A 17,996-nucleotide genomic window follows, 5' to 3' on the forward strand; every position below is an offset into this window, starting at 1 on the left:
TTTTTATGGAGTGCTGGTACTAGAAGTCTGTAGTGAATGGAAGAGAAAACAGCTGAGGAGGTAAAACAGTGGCTTCAGACAGCTCTTTTGAGGAGTTTTGCTAAAGAAGGGAGGCAAGAGAACAGGCAGTAGCTAGAAGAGGTTATGTAGTGAAGAGGTTTTTTAAAGATGAGTGTATTAGTCGGTTCTCACACTGCTAATAAAGACACCCAAGACTGGGTAATTTATAAAGGAAAGGTTTAATGGACTCACAGTTCCACATGGCTGGGGAGGCCTCACAATCATGGCAGAAGGCGAAGTGGGACGCGAGACACGTCTTACATGGTGGCAGGCAAGAGGGCATGTGCAGGGGAACCCCCCTTTATAAAACCATCAGATCTTGGGAGACATACTCACTATCATGAGAACAGCATAGGAAAGACCCACACCCATGATTCAGTGACCTCCCACTGCATCCTTCCCACGACTTGTGGGAATTCTGGGAACTACAATTCAGGTGACATTTGGGTGAGGACACAGTCAAACCACATCAGTGGGCAATAAAGACTGTTAAGCATTTCTGATTGTCTGCAAGGGAGCACCACTTGTTTAGTGGTGGCCCCTCAGTTTGTCCAAATCATATTTCCCTAACCCTTACCACCTCCCTCCTATGACCCTAGTTTCTGTTTCTTAGAACTGATGCTTCCAGCTTGTCAAGCTTCAGACATTGGGATATTTCAAGTGTGTCTTCCCACTGCTCTTAAAATGAAATCCAAGATCTTAATTTTGGCTTACATGGCCCTATGTGATTTGACCGCAGCTTGCTTCTCCCTCCTGCCCCTTGTGCTCCAGCCACACCACCCTCTTCCACTCCTCCGTTCTTCCTGCCCCCGGGCCTCACACAGGCTGCTCTCATCCTGGAATACTTTTTCCCACCCATTCTGCTAACACTCCCTCATCCTTAATTGGTGGATACTTGATGTTTTTGTCTGCCCCGCACTACTGCCCTTAAGAACTTACAGGCCAGCTCCAGGCTCAACCAAGCAGCATCACAACTTCTGACCACACCGGTCAAGTCAGGTCAATGAAAGCCCATTCTGGGACTGGGGAAGTACTGGGAAAGAGCAGCACACTTCTGGAGGTGCAGAGGTACAGCTGGAGCTGCGAAGGGAGGGCCGGCCTGAGTGGAGGAGCCCTTGCCACAGAGTTGAGGTGGTGGTGGAGCTCAAGGATCAGCTGGGCCTGAAGTAAGCTAGCTCCACCCTGGACTTTTCTGTTGATGCATACACTCCTTGCCCTTGAGCTAGCTGGAGTTTTGTGTTACTTCAGACTTTGAGCCCTGGCTAATATGCTCTCCGATTAAGTATCATTTTATCAAAGACTTTACCTATCTTCCTGGTTTAAAAGAGATCTTCCCCCTTAGTTCTTTCTCAGCACCTTATTCTCGTCTTTCATAGTATTTGGTAGAATTTAATAAATTCGATTTAATAAAATATTTGGGTATACATTTATTTAATATTTGTTTCCCCCACTGGACCACAAAAGCTCAGTGAGGGCAAGGACCTTGTTTGCTTACTTTGTCCATTACCCAGGCACCTAGGTTTAAAAGGTTTATTGTGTGAATTAGTGATTACATTAAAGAGTTGAGATCTTACAATGCCAGGCATGGTTCTAAATGCTATACATTTATTAATGTGTGTAGTTAACTCTTTGAGGTAGGTACCCAGTTTTTCAAATGAGGAAATTGAGGCTTTAATGATTAACTTTCCATGTCCGATTTCCCATCCCAGGTCTTGTTGGTTGCCAAGCCCTACAGAGGGTCTTTTAACATCTTTCTGCCACTACCCTGATTCTCACCTAGATTATTACAATTCTTTAGAATTATCTGGAACCCCTGCCAAAGGTAAGTGCTTTACTGATTGTGAGTTCATCATTTCCTCTTGTTCGTGCTGTGCCCTTTACTGGAGTGTAGACCCCACTCCACTTGAAGGAGCTGAACAAGCTTAAATGCCATCTGTAGAAAACCTGCCATTATCCTACCACAGTTTCAGTAGCAATTCTTTCTTGTGACATTTTTCTGTCCACCTTTTATCAATATTTGCACCTTTTCCTCCTTACTAGATTGTAAGATTTTGAGGAAGGATCCGTATCTGTGTCAAATCTTGGTATTGCCAGGTTCACAGCATCTGGTGCATAAAATAGGCACTCATCTAAAATTTTCAAGGATTTTTGAATATCCCTCAGGAGGTTCACTTCATTCTTTTTTTTTTTTTTTTTAACGTCTCCCTCTGTCGCCCAGGCTGGAGTGCAGTAGCGAGATCTTGGCTCACTGCGACCTCTGCCTCCCAGGTTCAAGCGATTCTCCTGCGTCAGCCTCCCAAGTAGCTAGGATTACAGGCGCTTGCTATCACATCTGGCTAGTTTTTGTATTTTTAGTAGAGACTAGGTTTCACCATGTTGATCAGGCTGGTCTCGAACTCCTGACCTCGTGATCTGCCCACCTCAGCCTCCCAAAGTGCGGGGATTACAGGCGTGAGCCACCGTGCCTGGCCCACTTCGTTCTTAAATTGCTCAATTTCATCAAATATCAAATTCCATTAATTTTTTTATTTTTAGAGACAGAGTCTTGTTCTGTTGCCCAGGCTGGAGTGCATTGGTGCTAGCTTGGCTCACTGCAAGCTCCGCCTCCCGGGTTCACCCGCCATTCTCCTGCCTCAGCCTCCCAAGTAGCTGGAACTACAGGCGCCTGCCACCACGCCTGGCTAATTTTTGTATTTTTAGTAGAGACAGGGTTTTGCTGTGTTGCCCAGGCTGGTTTTGAACTCCTGACCTCAGGTCATCTGCCCACCTCGGCCTCCCAAAGTGCTGAGATTACAGGTGTGAGCTACTGTACCTGGCCAAATTCTGGTTAAATTTTCTTGTGAGTTGGTTGTAACTGAGTTGACATAGTACCATGGGTAGAGCAAGAAATTCTAAACAGCTGAAGGCGCAAACTGAAGAGGCTAGAAAAACCTTTTTCCTCTTTTTAAAATAGCTTACCTTTACTAAATATTCACTGCCCCCCAGGCTCTCCCCTAGTTTCACTGACTCCTCCCAAGTTTTATGAGGTAGGGATATCATTACACCTTCCTATAATAAAGTCTGCATTAACATTCCCAGGCTAAGGACTTTTGCTTATTACAAGTACTTTTTAGTATTAAAATTACTTTTATGTTTAGCTTATTTCCCCTAAGGATGTCTTACGGGGGAGAATCCATGATTTTGTCTTCACAGATTAGTTGCCTAGCCATGATTAATCCTTTCTAACACAATAAACATAACTTCCTTCAAGCTTGTGCCTTGCAGACTCCAGGAAATCAGTTATTTGCAAAAGCAACCTATATTTAATAGAAGACAAACCAGAACAGGCAGACATCTGGCTGCTCTTAACACATTCAAAGTGGAAACTATGACCATGTCATTTTTTTTTTAAGAGAGGCATTTTGAGTTTGTATAAAAACTGAGTAGAAGAGGTCTACTTTAGATAACTAGGCAAAACTTGCTAATTGTAGGGGATAACATCACTGCAATAATAGTGTGTCAGTGTAGTGCGGGTGGATGCCAGACTATAAGAAACTGAATATGAAAGAACATTATTTCTGGAAATGTTTCAACCAGTCCTCTATTTTTGGCTACCTAGGTCCAATGACCCATTTTTGAGCTGTTAAAGTAGCCCCTCCATCTGGGCCTCATTGTCACCTATAAATGGCCACTATAGTCACTGTATCTCAGTTGTGGTTACATGAGATAATGCTGGTAAAGTTGTTCCTCAGCACAGTATCAGTGTTCCTTACTTATGGGGTCATGTCTGGATAAACTCATCATGAGTTGAAAATATCCTGTCAGAAGTGCCCTTTCTACTTAAAATGTGTTCAGTTCACATTGGGTTTATCGGGATGTAGCCCCATAATAAGCTGAGGACCGTAGTGAATGGCTTATCACTTATGCTCCATCGCAAAACTGAAAAATCTGAAATTCAACTATGATAACTTGGGAGCCATCTGTGTTTGGCGCAAGTAAACACTTAAATCATAGTTATAAACTTGATTTAGTGTTGCCTTCTCTGTTTCACAAAAACAAGTCTGAAATGCGTTTAATTGAACAAGAAAGAGGTATATCGAGTTCAGCTCTTTATTTAGTATGTTCAATTTTGGAGAATCTTAAACCTAGCCTAATGTTTCTTTCTACCCCCATTCACACCTGCCTCTCATATGCATAAAACCGATACCTAAAGCATTACCTGAGTCAGTGATCAGCTGGGCATAACCATCCCAGTATTTGTATACCGTGAAAAAAAAGACATAGGCAATGTCATGTACCATAACACATATTCCAGACGGAAAACGTCAATTCCAAAATACCTGTGAGCCAATGAGGCAACCAGGGCAGACGCTAAAGAACTGAGCAAGACGCTGTCATGACGACTATTTCTATTTTATATGTGGGGAAACAGCTCAGTTATTAAAGCCACACTTACCTACCAAAGCCCGAGGTAAACAAGTCTTTTGATTCTTAGCATTATATTCAATAAATTCTACTAGGTATTCTCTAACTGTACTTTTAATGGAATATTGAAATCTTTTTTTTTTTTTTTTTGAGACGGAGTCTCGCTCTGTCGCCCGGGCTGGCAGTGGCCGGATCTCAGCTCACTGCAAGCTCCGCCTCCCGGGTTCACGCCATTCTCCTGCCTCAGCCTCCCGAGTAGCTGGGACTACAGGCGCCCGCCACCTCGCCCGGCTAGTTTTTTGTATTTTTTAGTAGAGACGGGGTTTCACCGTGTTAGCCAGGATGGTCTCGATCTCCTGACCTCGTGATCCGCCCGTCTCGGCCTCCCAAAGTGCTGGGATTACAGGCTTGAGCCACCGCGCCCGGCCGGAATATTGAAATCTTTAAAGGAAACATTCCATGTTGGAACCAAGCAAGGGGTGGAATTTGACAAACCAGCTCAACCACTTTGGCTTACAAAGTCCTTTATTTAGTTCCTACCCTCTTCATCTGCATAGTAAATCATAGGGTTTTTCCCCCCACGAATAGGAAGTTAATCATGGCTATTCTCCAAAAAGCTAGGTGTAAATTAACTTTATGGCTCCACTCTATCTAATCTGAATGAATACACAACCTAAAGGTTTGGGGTAAACCACAGCACAGAAGAGGCATCAGATCTAGGCTCCAGGTTGGTCTCTGCCACTAACAGGGACACCAATTCCACAGAATCGTTAGATTTTAAATGGCTGTTTTTCTGTGTGCCAGATAAAACTAGTGCAATTTAATTGCTGCTAGTACTTTTTTTTTTTAATTTTGGGATATACATTTTCACTTGGCTACTGTAACAAACTAAAGGGAATTTACAGTACACTGTCATACTGTTCATAAACTTCAAAATGAGAATAGTGCCATGGAAGAGTTCCTTTTAACACCACTTTACAGCCGATAACCAGTATTTATTGTTTTCTCATTTGCCAGGCACTATTCTTAGCTCTTTTAAAATATTCAACCTTGACAATCCTATAGGCCATTATCTCTATTTTACAAAATGAAGATTCAAATAATTTATCCAAGGTTGCAGAGCCACTGCTGCAATCAGGATTTAAACGTTTTGCTGCACTGGTCTGCATCATTGCTTTACTGCCTCTCTAATCAGATGCACGCCAGTACCTAGCACACAAGAAGGTGCGTGAATACCTCCTACTCACTCAACCTGACCTTGTCCTTGGCTCTTCTCCCTCGGTCTTTAAGATTTTTCCTTCACCCCTCCCTCCATTTGCAGATCTCCAAGGTAAACCTTTCTACCTCTACTGAAACCCTTGTTTCCTCTGAACTGGTTCCAGCCTTTAAAATGCCCTATTCCCCACGTTAAAAATATAAGTCCTCATTGTGGTGCCAGTTCTTCAACCTTTTATGTCATGGTACCCTGATCAAGGCAGCACCATCTCTTCCAACACAGCTTCTTCAACTTGCCTCAGCTTATGCTATTCCAAACTGCCTCTGCTGCCACTTGAGCTCAATCTCACATGTCCTTTCCAACTGCTTACAGCAGTCTACACCACAAACTCATGTTTGATTTCATACAATCCCGTGGCTTTCTTGTTCTGCCCCTTTGGGGTTAACCATACCCTCCTCCACCACTTAGTATAAACCCTGTTCCCAGGCCTCCATTAACTTTCACACTCAGGCTGATTACACACATATATTTAACAGTACAGTTTTACACAGAATGCTAAGAGCACTTTTCTTCATATTTTACAGAAGGGCTTGAAACATACAGACTTTCTGTTAGTAATCATACAATAGCACATCCGAATCTAATTCCTAAATAGATGATGCATTATAATTTTAGAATTTAAAGGCTTAATGGCAATAATCAGGGGAGGAAAAAGTAAGTTTATTTTACATAACTGACGGAAAAATAAATTCAAGAAATTGTAAATAGAATTTAATATGGTCTCATGCGCCCTGAAGGAGGTGGTGCCCGATTTGGAGGGGTAATTGCTATGTCCAAGTAATCTCCTATCTGGAACTTCTGTGACTGCAGGGTCATGGAATCATCAGTCCCCTTTCTGCCAGACATGGTGCTGCCAATCTCCTTAACTCTGCAAGAAGAAAAATCAACTGTTAATGGATCAAAACCAGTGAATCCCAGCATGTGCTACAAAGTGAATCCGGCACCGGATCTGCTCCATCACTTTATAACACGGCTCCAAAACTTAAGGACTTTATTAAGCCAAACCAGGTCTGAGTATAAACCCTATTCTCCCACTAATAAGACTCACTGAAGGAGTGATCTCTATCAGTTAAAACATACTAAAAACAAAGATATTACAGGACTTAAAAATGAGAAGTTACTTACCTATAGCCGGGTCTTTTAACATCAGTAAAAACAATTGCAAAATTGAAGTGAGTGCCCTTCTTTCTAGCTTCTGGGTAGACTTCTTTTACTAAGCTTGTCAGTTCTTTCAAGGTTGCATCCATCCTGGATTTTTTTAAAAACAGATATTTACATTTGTTTCATCAGCAATATTATTAAAAGGATACTGACAATGCGTTAATCACATATATGAGTTGTGACTTACGTTAGAAACTGCCAGGGTCTTATACTAGAGTTTACTTTTAAAGCAGCTACAAATACTATTTGCCTCCAAAAACTCCGTGTACCAGCCTTACTGCTGGAAATTTCAATTAATTAGACTCTTAGTGCTAAAAGGGACTTCAGAGATTCCATATGCCATCTTCTGTTGCTACACAACACCTTATGGCCCAGTGATTTACCTAAGGATAACTAGTCCAAATAAATCCAAATATGCAAAATATATGTATTCCATTAGTTCTAAGACATGTACTCTTCCACATTTTAGCATCTCTGAAATTGGAGTGTATCTTAGAATCAATGTACTAGGAAAGCATTTTTATACTGACATGTTTTGTTTTTGAGAGTCTCGTGCTGTCGCCCAGGCTGCAGTGCAGTGGCATGACCTTGGCTCACTGCAACTCCGCCTCCCAGGTTCAAGCAATTCTCCTGCCTCAGCCTCCTGAGTAGCTGGGATGACAGGTGCCCGCCACCACACCCAGGTAATTTTTGTATTTTTAGTAGAGACAGGGTTTCACCATGTTGGCCATGCTGGTCTTGAACTCCTGACTTCAAGTGATCCACCCACCTTGGACTCCCAAAGTGCTGGGATTGATTACAAGCGTGAGCCACTGTGCCCAGCCAGATGTGTTTCTTCTTTCTTAGATGGAATCTTAAGTTTTACAACAGATAAGAGTCCTAGAGCCAATGAAATATACAAAATTTTCTTAGGATGAAGCACAGGCTCTTGTCACAATAAAGTTTCTTACCCTGCAAATATTGATTTGAATGCAACTTTCATATAGTCCCCTGAACTAATAGGACACAATCTGAAAAAATATTTTAAAATATAAGCTTTTTTTTTTTTTTTTTTTTGAGACGGAGTCTTGCTCTGTTGCCCAGGCTGGAGTGCAGTGGCCAGATCTCAGCTCACTGCAAGCTCCGCCTCCCAGGTTTACGCCATTCTCCTGCCTCAGCCTCCCGAGTAGCTGGGACTACAGGCATCCGCCACCTCGCCTGGCTAGTTTTTTGTATTTTTTAGTAGAGACGGGGTTTCACCGTGTTAGCCAGGCTGGTCTCGATCTCCTGACCTCGTGATCCGCCTGTCTCGGCCTCCCAAAGTGCTGGGATTACAGGCTTGAGCCACCGCGCCCAGCCAATATAAGCATCTTAGAAATAACCTAGTATACATTTTTTTTAAAGGTGCAGTGGCTCATGCCTGTCATCCCAGCACTTTGGCAGGCCAAGGCGGGTGGATCACCTGAGGCCAGGAGCTCAAGTTTGAGACCAGCCTGGCCAACATGGTGAAACCCCGTTTCTACTAAAAGTACAAAAATTAGCCAGGCATGGTGGCACACATCTGTAGCCTATAATCCCAGCTACTCGAGAGGCTGAGGCAAGAGAATCGCCTGACCTGGGAGGCAGAGGCTGCAGTGAGCCAAGATTGTGCCACTGTACTCCAGCCTAGGCAACAGAGTGAGACTGTCTCAAAAACAAAAACAAAAAAACCTGAGGTCACACTGGTTTATCTGTCTCAGAGGTGAGTTTTGTTTTTTTTTTAAACCTGATATTTTGATGTTATTCTGTATCAATTACAGGTTGAGTATCCTTACCCAAAATACATGGGACTGGAAGTGTTTTGAGTTTTTTCAGATTTTAGAATTTCTGCAGATACGTAAGGTATCTTGGGGTTGTGACCCCAGTTTAAATAAGAAACTCATTTATGTTTCAAACATACCTTATACACAGCCAGAATATAATTTTATACATCATTTTAAGTAATTTCGTGCATGAAAGGAAGTTTGGTGCACGCCTGTAATCCTAGCTACTCAGGAGGCTGAGGCAGGAGAATCGCTTGAACCTGGGAGGCAGAAGTTGCAGTGAGCCAAGATTGCGCCACTGCACTCCGGCCTGGGCGACAGAGCAAGACTCTCTCAAAAAAAAGAAGTTTGTGTCAAGAACTTATGTGTGCAATTTTCCACCGGTGTCATGTCAGCTCTCAAAGTTTCAGATTTTGCTGCATTTCAGATTTTGGACTTGCGATGCTCAATCTGTATTCTGATACAGAGTACATACTTATGATGATATATACCAGAAATAATTTTTTCCTTCTAAAAATATTTTCAATATTGTCTTGCTCTTAATGAGTTTGGGGGATTTATATCACACCTTTTATCAGTTCTGACAGTGTGAAACCTACACAAGCTTCCCACCTTCTAAAGACTAACTTTCCAGACCAACAATTGGAGTGCCAAGTGTTGCTTTTTCATCACTAGTCAGGAGCTTGAGGACAGGGTGGGGTTCAGTACTTGTGTCAGCTTGACGAAGCTACAGCCCCCAGATACTCAACCGAACACTAACCTAGGTATTGCTGTGAGATACTTTATTGATGTGATTAAAGTCAATAACCAATTGACCTTAAATTCAACGGTCTATCCTATATCATCTGGGTAGGCCTGATTCTATTAGTTGAAAGGCCCTAAGAGCAGCCTTTCCTTCCTGAGACCTACCCTACAGATTTGACAATTAAGTGCCTAGACAGCCCCCACAATCACATAGGCCAATTCTTTGCAATAAAGCTCTTTTTTTTGGGGGGGGGGGGATGGAGTCTCACTCTGTCGCCCAGGCTAGAGGCAGTGGCGCCGATCTCGGCTCACTGCAATTCAAGCAATTCTCCTGCCTCAGCCTCCCACATAGTTGGAATTACAGGCGCCTGCCACCACACTTGGCTAATTTTTGTATTTTTAGTAGAGACAGGGTTTTGCCATGTTGGCCAGGCTGGTCTCCAACTCCTGACCTCATGATCTGCCCACCTCTGCCTTCCAAAGTGCTGGGATTACAGGTGTGAGCCACCATGCCCAGCAGAAATAAATCTCTTAACACATCTCTCCCAATTCTGTTTTTCTGGCTGAGCCATGACTGACTTTGGCGGGCACAGCCTGCCTCCACTGGGCTCCTCTGGAATCCCACTCCTTTTTCCATAGCTTGTCTTGGGGCTGCCTACTTTAACCTCACAGTCTACTTCTATTGAGAATTTCCAGCATATGTTAACTAATTTTCCCTCATTACTATTTCTGGGAGTGAGGGCAGGCCTTTGCATTACCCCCATTACCAATCATCCAGTCTCAGAATCTCTGGCCACCATTTTGAGATATAACTTAAGGTTGTTCCTTCTTTGTTTGGTTGCAATTTATGGACAGGTAGTTCAGGACAGGATTTTTTTTGTAATTTTTTTTTCTTGATTCAGAGGAGGTGGTCTGTGGAACAACCTCACCCTGCCATCTTAACCCTAAAAATCACTCTATTCATCCGCTTTCCCTGATAAAAGGACTACAGGGAGGAGCAGTACCTTCTTGACTTTATACCCTCAGGATCTAAGCACACACAGCACCCGGCAAATAGGAACTCTTATTTGTTGGAAGAAACATACACTTCAATTTTTGAAAAGAGATTTTCATGAAGTCATTATTCAACAGTTCTTCCATATAAGCTAAATCAAACTTCCTGGAACACTTACCCTTGAGTGATGCTTAAATACAAGTATCATACTACTACATAAATTTAACAAGCACTTCCAAATAAGATAAGTAAGGTCCCAATATTCAAGGGATTAGCTCTAGTGTACAGGGCTTAAACAGTTTTAAATTATACACATTCTGGGGAATATAAAATAGTGCAACTGCTGTGAAAAAGTTTGATGGTTCCTCAAAACTTAAACAAAATTAACATATGACCCAGTAATCCACTCCTAGGTACATACCCAAAATAACTGAAAGCAGGGACACAAACACATTTGTATGCCAATGTTCACAGCAGCATTATTCACAATGGCAAAAAAGATGAAACAATCCAAGTGTCCATCAATAGATGAGTACATGTGATGCACACATACAATGAAATATTATTCAGTCTTGACAAGGCTGAATGGATGCTACAACATCAACCCCGAAAACACCATGAAATAAGCCAGTCACAAAATGACAAACACTGTAATGAGTTCACTGAAATGAAATATCCAGAATAGACAAATTCATATATAGACAGATAATACATTAGAAGCTACCAGGGGATGGGGCGGGGGAGGAATGGGAAATTATTTTTTAATAGGCACGGTGTGTCCTTAAAAGGTTACCAGCACACTGGGCATGGTGGTGTGTGCCTGTAGTCCCAGCTCGTTGAGCCAAGGAGCTCAAATCCAGCTTGGAAAACAGTGCAAGACTCCATCTCTTTAAAAATTAAAACAAGGCAGGATGGCGTACAGGGTTTCTGCTGGAGGGAGGGATAAAAACTTTTAGAAATAGTGGTTGCACAACAATTTGAATGCTATTAATGCCAACAAATTATACACTTAAAAACAGTTAATGACCATGCATGCTGGCTCACGCCTGTAATCCTACACCACTTTGGGAGGCCGAGGCGGGCGGATCGCTTGAGGTCAGGAGTTCCAGACCAGCCTGGCCAACATGGTGAAACCCTGTCTCTACTAAAAATACAAAAATTAGCCAGGTGTGGCGGTGGGCGCCTGTAATCCCAACTACTGGGGACGCTGAGGCATGAGAATCCCTTGAACCCGGGAGGCAGAGGTTGCAGTGAGCCGAGATGGGCGCCACTGCACTCCAGCCTGGGCGACAGAGTGAGACTCAAGAAATAAGAAATGGTTAACATGGCAAATTTTGTTACGTATGCACACACATATGTATTTTGAGACGGAATCTCGCTCTGTCGCCCAGGCTGCAGTACAGTGGCGCGACCTCAGCTCACTGCAACCTCCACTTCCCAGGTTCAAGTGATCCTCCTGCCTCAGTCTCCCAAGTAGCTGCGATTACAATTCTATGCCACCACACAAGGCTAATTTTTGCATTTTTAGTAGACACAGGGTTTCATTATGCCGACCAGACTGGTCTCAAACTCCTGACCTAAAGTGATCCGCCAGCCTCAGTTTCCCAAAGTGCTGGGATTGCAGGCATGAGCCACCGTGCATGGCTTGTTATATAACTTTTTATCGCAATAAAAAATTTATTTTAAGCCAGGCGCGGTAGCTCACACACCTGTAATCCCAGCACTTTGGGGGGCCGAGGCAGCCAGACAACCTGAGTTCAGGAGTTCGAGACCAGCCTGGTCAATATGGTGAAACCTCATCTCTACTAAAAATACAAAAATTAGCCAGGCGTGGTGGTGGGCACCTGTAATCCCACCTACTGGGGAGGCTGAGGCAGGAGAATGGCGTGAACCCGGGAGGCGGAGCCTGCAGTGAGCGGAGATGGCGCCACTGCACTCCAGCCTGGGCGAGAGCAAGACTCCGTCTGAAAAAATATATATATACACACACACATATATATATAGCATATACATATATTTTTCAGTTACACACCTTTTACTTATATTAAAAACCCATTATGGTGTCAATCCAAGGAGTTATGTGCAGCGCTAAAGACAAGCCGGCAGTAGTTTGTAGGGAGATACACCCAAGAGATGAACACTCAGGAACCATCTTCACTAAACACACACCAAAAGCTCTTCCATTAACCCTTAGATAATAACTCGGGTTTTGGTAGTTTATTTTTCACTTTTGGTGCTTTGGTACCTAAGGCTTAATATTACGTGGAAATGCTCTTTGAGAATAACAAACACCACTCGACAGCATCACTCTCCCTTACCATGCTGTCCTAGTGCAATTTATTTGACCATGAGTCCCTTTAGGGCGGGTACTACAACTTAATCATCTACCTATCACTTTTGTACCTAGCAGCCATAACAGTGCTAGCAATCTTGGGTCTGTGCATTCTTAACCGCCCAAAAGTTGCAACATTAATCACAAAAGCGTTACAATAAAGGCAAATCTCCTTTCACCTAACAACAAAAACTTCTAACTTCCCGAAAGTTGAGCCTGAAGGCCCCAAGTGGAGGAATGAAATTTAAATCAAGGAGAATAACTCCACACTGGCAAAGGCAATTAACTGTTGTTCCAGGTTCCCGGCCCGGGTCCGAGCCGCCCCCGCCCTCCTCACCAAGTGTAGATCTGCAACTCGCTGGACGGTACATTTCCCCGGGAGAACTCGTCCATTCGGTGGTGGCGGCCGTTATTGGTGGTGAAGACCCGCAGCAACAGTGGGCATGTCTGAGGGCGAGAGAAAAACGGAACGGCAGAAGTTAAAGACACCAGCTGCGAGCCCGGACCTCACCTCTGTTCCCGAGGCGTTGCGGCCTCCGAGCCGTCCGGATACCAAAAACACCGTCTCCTCCCGCACACAGGCCGCGCCTCTGCACCCTGCCGGGCCCACCCCCAATCTCCTCCCGGACCCCAAAGCGGAGGGGACCTTCACCTTCTCGCGGTCGATTGGCTTCTCTGGCTCCTTCTTAATTTCCTCCTGGGTAACGCGCGACTCCACCGCCATCTTCCTCCTACGGCCCGCGAGACGCTCGCCCTGACCTCCGACCCCTGCAGCGAGCATGAGCACAAAGTCTCTCGCGAGGAGAAGCTCGACACTTTATAGTCGGGCAGGGGCTGGGCGGGGCGTCTCCTGACGCAGGCGCACTTCCGTTCGTGGCGTGCGAGCCGGGCGCGCCTGCGTGTTGCGACTTCGGGAAAAGGCGGGTGCTGGCCTCAGTGGGGAGGAGCAGCTGAGCCTCCGTCGCCTGGCAGTTGGTTGCCGGGGTGTTTTTTTTTCCCTTAAATATTCACAGGCGAAATAAGCTTAAGGTGGCGTTTTCACGCGTAATGACGAAAACCTTATTGGACACCAAACGTTCCTTTATTAGCAAAATATAGATCTTTCTTTTTTTTTTTTTTTTTTTTGAGACGGAGTCTCGCTCTGTCACCCAGGCTGGAGTGCAGTGGCCGGATCTCGGCTCACTGCAAGCTCCGCCTCCCGGGTTTACGCCATTCTCCGGCCTCAGCCTCCCGAGTAGCTGGGACTACAGGCGCCCGCCACCTCGCCCGGCTAGTTTTTTTGTATTTAATAGAGACGGGGTTTCACCGTGTTAGCCAGGATGGTCTCGATCTCCTGACCTCGTGATCCGCCCGTCTCGGCCTCCCAAAGTGCTGGGATTACAGGCTTGAGCCACCGCGCCCGGCCCCAAAATATAGATCTTTCTGATAAAAGAACAGGTCCGCCATACCCGCCCCTGAGGTAAGCCGGAAGAGGCGCCGCCAGCGTACGTGGTCATGGAGCGATCCTTCCAGCCACATACACGGCGGCTTAGAGACCGGAATGCGAGCAGGAAACCCAGAACTTGTAGGAAATAACGTTCTAGAATATCTTCAGGACCTATGGGTGGGAATATGTGATAGAAAAAACTAACGAGAAGCAATTGATTTGACTGGGTTAGGACAAAAATAATCTGACCTTCAAAACTCCGTCATGAACTAACTCCATGATGAACCCAAAATGCCAAGTATATGACTGAACTTAAAAGTGATATCATCTTACGACTGAAAAGTGGAAAAAAAAATACATCATAAGAGAGAAAAAAGCCACAGAGTGGGAGAAATTTGTTACACATATGATTGACAAAGGCAATTATCCAGAATATATAGGATCTAAACAGACAACCCAATCGAAAAATGGATAAAATTACTGAACAGGTGCTTTGGAAATGACAAAATCCAGAGTCAACAAACATGTAAGGTGCGCAAGCGCATTACAAATCAGGGAAATGCATTAAAACCATGATTAGTTTAAATTGACTGGTTTTTAAGCCACACCCACTAGATTGGCAAAAATTAGGAACTCTGGCCAGGCGTGGTGGTGGCTCACGCCTGTAATCCCAGCATTTTGGAAGGATGAGGCAGGCGGATCACCTGACCTCCTGACTCCCGACTTGAGGTCAGGAGTTTGAAACAAGCCTGGCCAACACGATGAGACCCCGGCTCCACTAAAAATACAAAAAATAAATAAAAATAAAAACGGCCGGGCGCGGTGGCTCATGGCTGTAATCCCAGCACTTTGGGAGGCCGAGGCGGGCGGATCACGAGGTCAGGAGATCGAGACCATCCTGGCTAACACGGTGAAACCCTGTCTCTACCAAAAATACAAAAAAAAAAAAAAAAAATTAGCCAGGCATGGTGGCGGGGGCCTGTAGTCCCACCTACTCCAGAGGCTGAGGCAGGAGAATGGTGTGAACCTGGGAGGCGGGAGGCGGGAGGCAGGAGGCGGAGGTTGCAGTGGGCCAAGATCGCGCAGCTGCACTCCAGCCTGGGCTACAGAGCGAGACTCCGTCTCAATAAATAAATAAATAAATAAATAAATAAATAAATGAATGAATGAATAAATTAGCCAAGAGTGGTGACGAGCGCCTGTGATCCCAGCTACTGGGAAGGCGGAGGCAGGAGAATTGCTTGAACCGGGAAGGCGGAAGTTACAGGTTACAGTGAGTGGAGATTGTGCCACTGCAGTCCAGCAACCTAGGCCACAGAGTAAGACTCCATCTCAAAAAAAAAAAAAAATACGGCTGGGCACACTGGCTCACCCCAGTAATCCCAGCACTTTGGGAGGCCAAGACAGGTGGATCACTGGTTCGAGACCAGCCTAACCAACATGGTGAAGCCCCGTCTCTACTAAAAAATACTAACCATTCGTGTCGCAAGCCTGTAATCCCAGCTACTTGGGAGGCTGAGGCAGGAGAATTGCTTGAACCCGGAGGCGGAGGCTGCAGTGAGCCAAGATCACGCCATTGTACTCCAGTCTGGGCAACAATAGCGAAACTCCATCTTAAAACAAACAAAAAATCTAGGAACTCTGACAGTAGCAAGTGTTTGTAGGCTACTGGGAATTCTGATATACTGCTGGTAAGAATGTAAACTAGAACACCTAGCTTTGGAAAGTAGTACCTACCCTAGAGAAAATCTTGCTTAAGTGTATCCAGAGACATTACAAGAATGTTCTTAGCTATAACAAAAAGCTGGAAACAGCCGAAGTGTCCATCAACAGTAGGACACTTCAGTGAATTGTGTTGTACTAGACAGCAATAACACTAACAATCAACAATGGGATACTATAAAGCAACACAAATTTACAAACTACAGTCGTATGAAACAATGTGAATCTCACAAACGTGATGGTAAGTATAAGAAACAAAAGACAAAAACTTATTTACTGTGTGAATTCATTTTCGAAACATTCAAAAGCAGGCAATACTAAAATATATTGTTCAGGAGAATTCCCAGGTGACAAAATTATAAAGAAAATGGAGAAGTAATTATAATTAACAAAAAGTCTGAGTAGTAATGACCTCTGAGTATAGAAGGGAATTGTAATAAGGCAGGGGAAAATGGAATGCTTCTAGAGTGTTGACACATTCAATTTTTTTTTTTTTTTTTTTTTTTTTTTTTTGAGGCGGAGTCTCGCTCTGTCGCCCAGGCTGGAGTGCAGTGGCCAGATCTCAGCTCACTGCAAGCTCCGCCTCCTGGGTTTACGCCATTCTCCTGCCTCAGCCTCCCGAGTAGCTGGGACTACAAGCGCCCGCCACCTCGCCCGGCTAGTTTTTTGTATTTTTAGTAGAGACGGGGTTTCACCGTGTTAGCCAGGATGGTCTTGATCTCCTGACCTCGTGATCCGCCCGTCTCGGCCTCCCAAAGTGTTGGGATTACAGGCTTGAGCCACCGCGCCCGGCTCAATTTTTTTTTAACCTAGCTGGTGGTTACATAGCTGTTTGAATTACAATACTTTTTTTTTTTTTTTTTTTTTTTTTGAGACAGTCTCACTCTGTCGCCAGGCTGGAGTGCAGTGCAGTGGCACAATCTCGGCTCACTGCAACCTCTGTCTCCTGGGTTCAAGCAATTCTCTGCCTCAGCCTCCCCAGTAGCTGGGATTACAGGCGCCCACCACCATGCCCAGCTAATTTTTTTGTATTTTTAGTAGAGATGGGGTTTCACTCTCTTGGCCAGGCTGGTATTGAACTCCTGACCTCGTGATCCACCTGCCTCAGCCTCCCAAAGTGCTGGGATTACAGGCATGAGCCACCACGCCCGGCCTGAATTAAAATTACTCTTTAAAAGAGTACAATTATGTTATTATTATTGAAATGGTCTTGCTCTGTCACCCAGGTTGGAGTCCAGTGATGCAATCATGACTCACTGCAGCCTTGACTTCCCGGTTCCAGCGATTCTCCCACCTCAGCCTCCTGGGTAGCTGGGACCGTGTAGCTGGGAACACAGGCGCAAGCCACTATGCCGGGCTAATTTTTGTAATTTTTGCAGAGATAGAGTTTCGCCATTTTGGGCGGGCTGGTCTCAAACTCCTGACCTCAAGCTATCCACCCTCTTCAGCCTCCCAAAGTGCTGGGATTACAGGGAAGAGCCACCGTGCCCAACCCCATCTATTTTTTATGCACCCTTCTGTACTAATGCTATATCTTGCTATTTTAAAAATACATAATTCAACAGAAAAAATGACAAAAGACATGGATGGGCCAGGAGCAGTGGCTCACGCCTGTAATCTCAGCACTTTGGGAGGCCGAGGTGGGTGGATGGCTTGAGGTCAGGAGTTTGAGACCAGCCTGGCCAGTATGGCAAAACCCTCTCTACTAAAAATACAAAAACTGGCTAGGTGTGTTGGCAGGCGCCTGTAATCCCGGCTACTCTGGAGGCTGAGGCAGGAGAATCGCTTGAACCCGGGAAGCGGAGGTTGCAGTGAGCCAAGATCTTGCCACTGCACTCCAGCCTTAGCAACAGAGCTATACACCATCTCAAAACAAAACAAACAAACAAAAAAAGGGCATTTCATAGAAGATTAAATAAAGGTAAACATATGAAGATACCCGACTTCAATAATAGTCATAGAAATGCAAAGTTAAACACAGATAACATTTTACTCTATTAGATTAACCAAAATGTGAAAGTCTGACAACTTAAGTGCTCGCAAGGATATGGAGAAAAGGGAAATCTTATAGACTGCACTCTTTCACTTTAGAAAAC

General features: G+C 44.6%; 1 protein-coding gene and 1 non-coding gene across 2 annotated transcripts; one reads left to right on the forward strand and one right to left on the reverse strand.

Annotated features, from left to right (window-relative positions):
- Positions 1-4,977: 4,977 nt before the first annotated feature.
- Positions 4,978-13,566, reverse strand: SAP18 (Sin3A associated protein 18). The gene is made up of 4 exons (XM_025364014.1): positions 13,405-13,566; positions 13,090-13,199; positions 6,866-6,988; positions 4,978-6,608 (listed from the first exon to the last, which is right to left on the reverse strand). Exons 1-4 carry the CDS (start codon positions 13,531-13,533, stop codon positions 6,452-6,454), a joined length of 519 nt encoding a protein of 172 aa, XP_025219799.1. The 5' UTR covers positions 13,534-13,566; the 3' UTR covers positions 4,978-6,451.
- Positions 13,567-14,450: 884 nt separating this feature from the next.
- LOC112611175 lies at positions 14,451-14,522 on the forward strand. Its single transcript, XR_003116560.1, has one exon. It is a non-coding gene; the product is annotated as a small nucleolar RNA SNORD27 (small nucleolar RNA).
- Positions 14,523-17,996: the final 3,474 nt, after the last annotated feature.

The sequence above is a fragment of the Theropithecus gelada genome, chromosome 17, assembly GCF_003255815.1.
Source record: "Theropithecus gelada isolate Dixy chromosome 17, Tgel_1.0, whole genome shotgun sequence".
NCBI lineage: Eukaryota > Metazoa > Chordata > Mammalia > Primates > Cercopithecidae > Theropithecus > Theropithecus gelada.

Excerpts from the sequence above, each read along its gene's own strand:
- SAP18 (XM_025364014.1), bottom strand. The coding sequence starts at position 13,533 with ATGCTCGCTGCAGGGGTCGGAGGTCAGGGCGAGCGTCTCGCGGGCCGT. Across the intron at positions 6,989-13,089 it reads GAGTTGCAGATCTACACTTG|GATGGATGCAACCTTGAAAG; the intron begins GTGAGGAGGGCG and ends AAAAAAATCCAG. Across the intron at positions 6,609-6,865 it reads GTTAAAAGACCCGGCTATAG|AGTTAAGGAGATTGGCAGCA; the intron begins GTAAGTAACTTC and ends TTCTTCTTGCAG.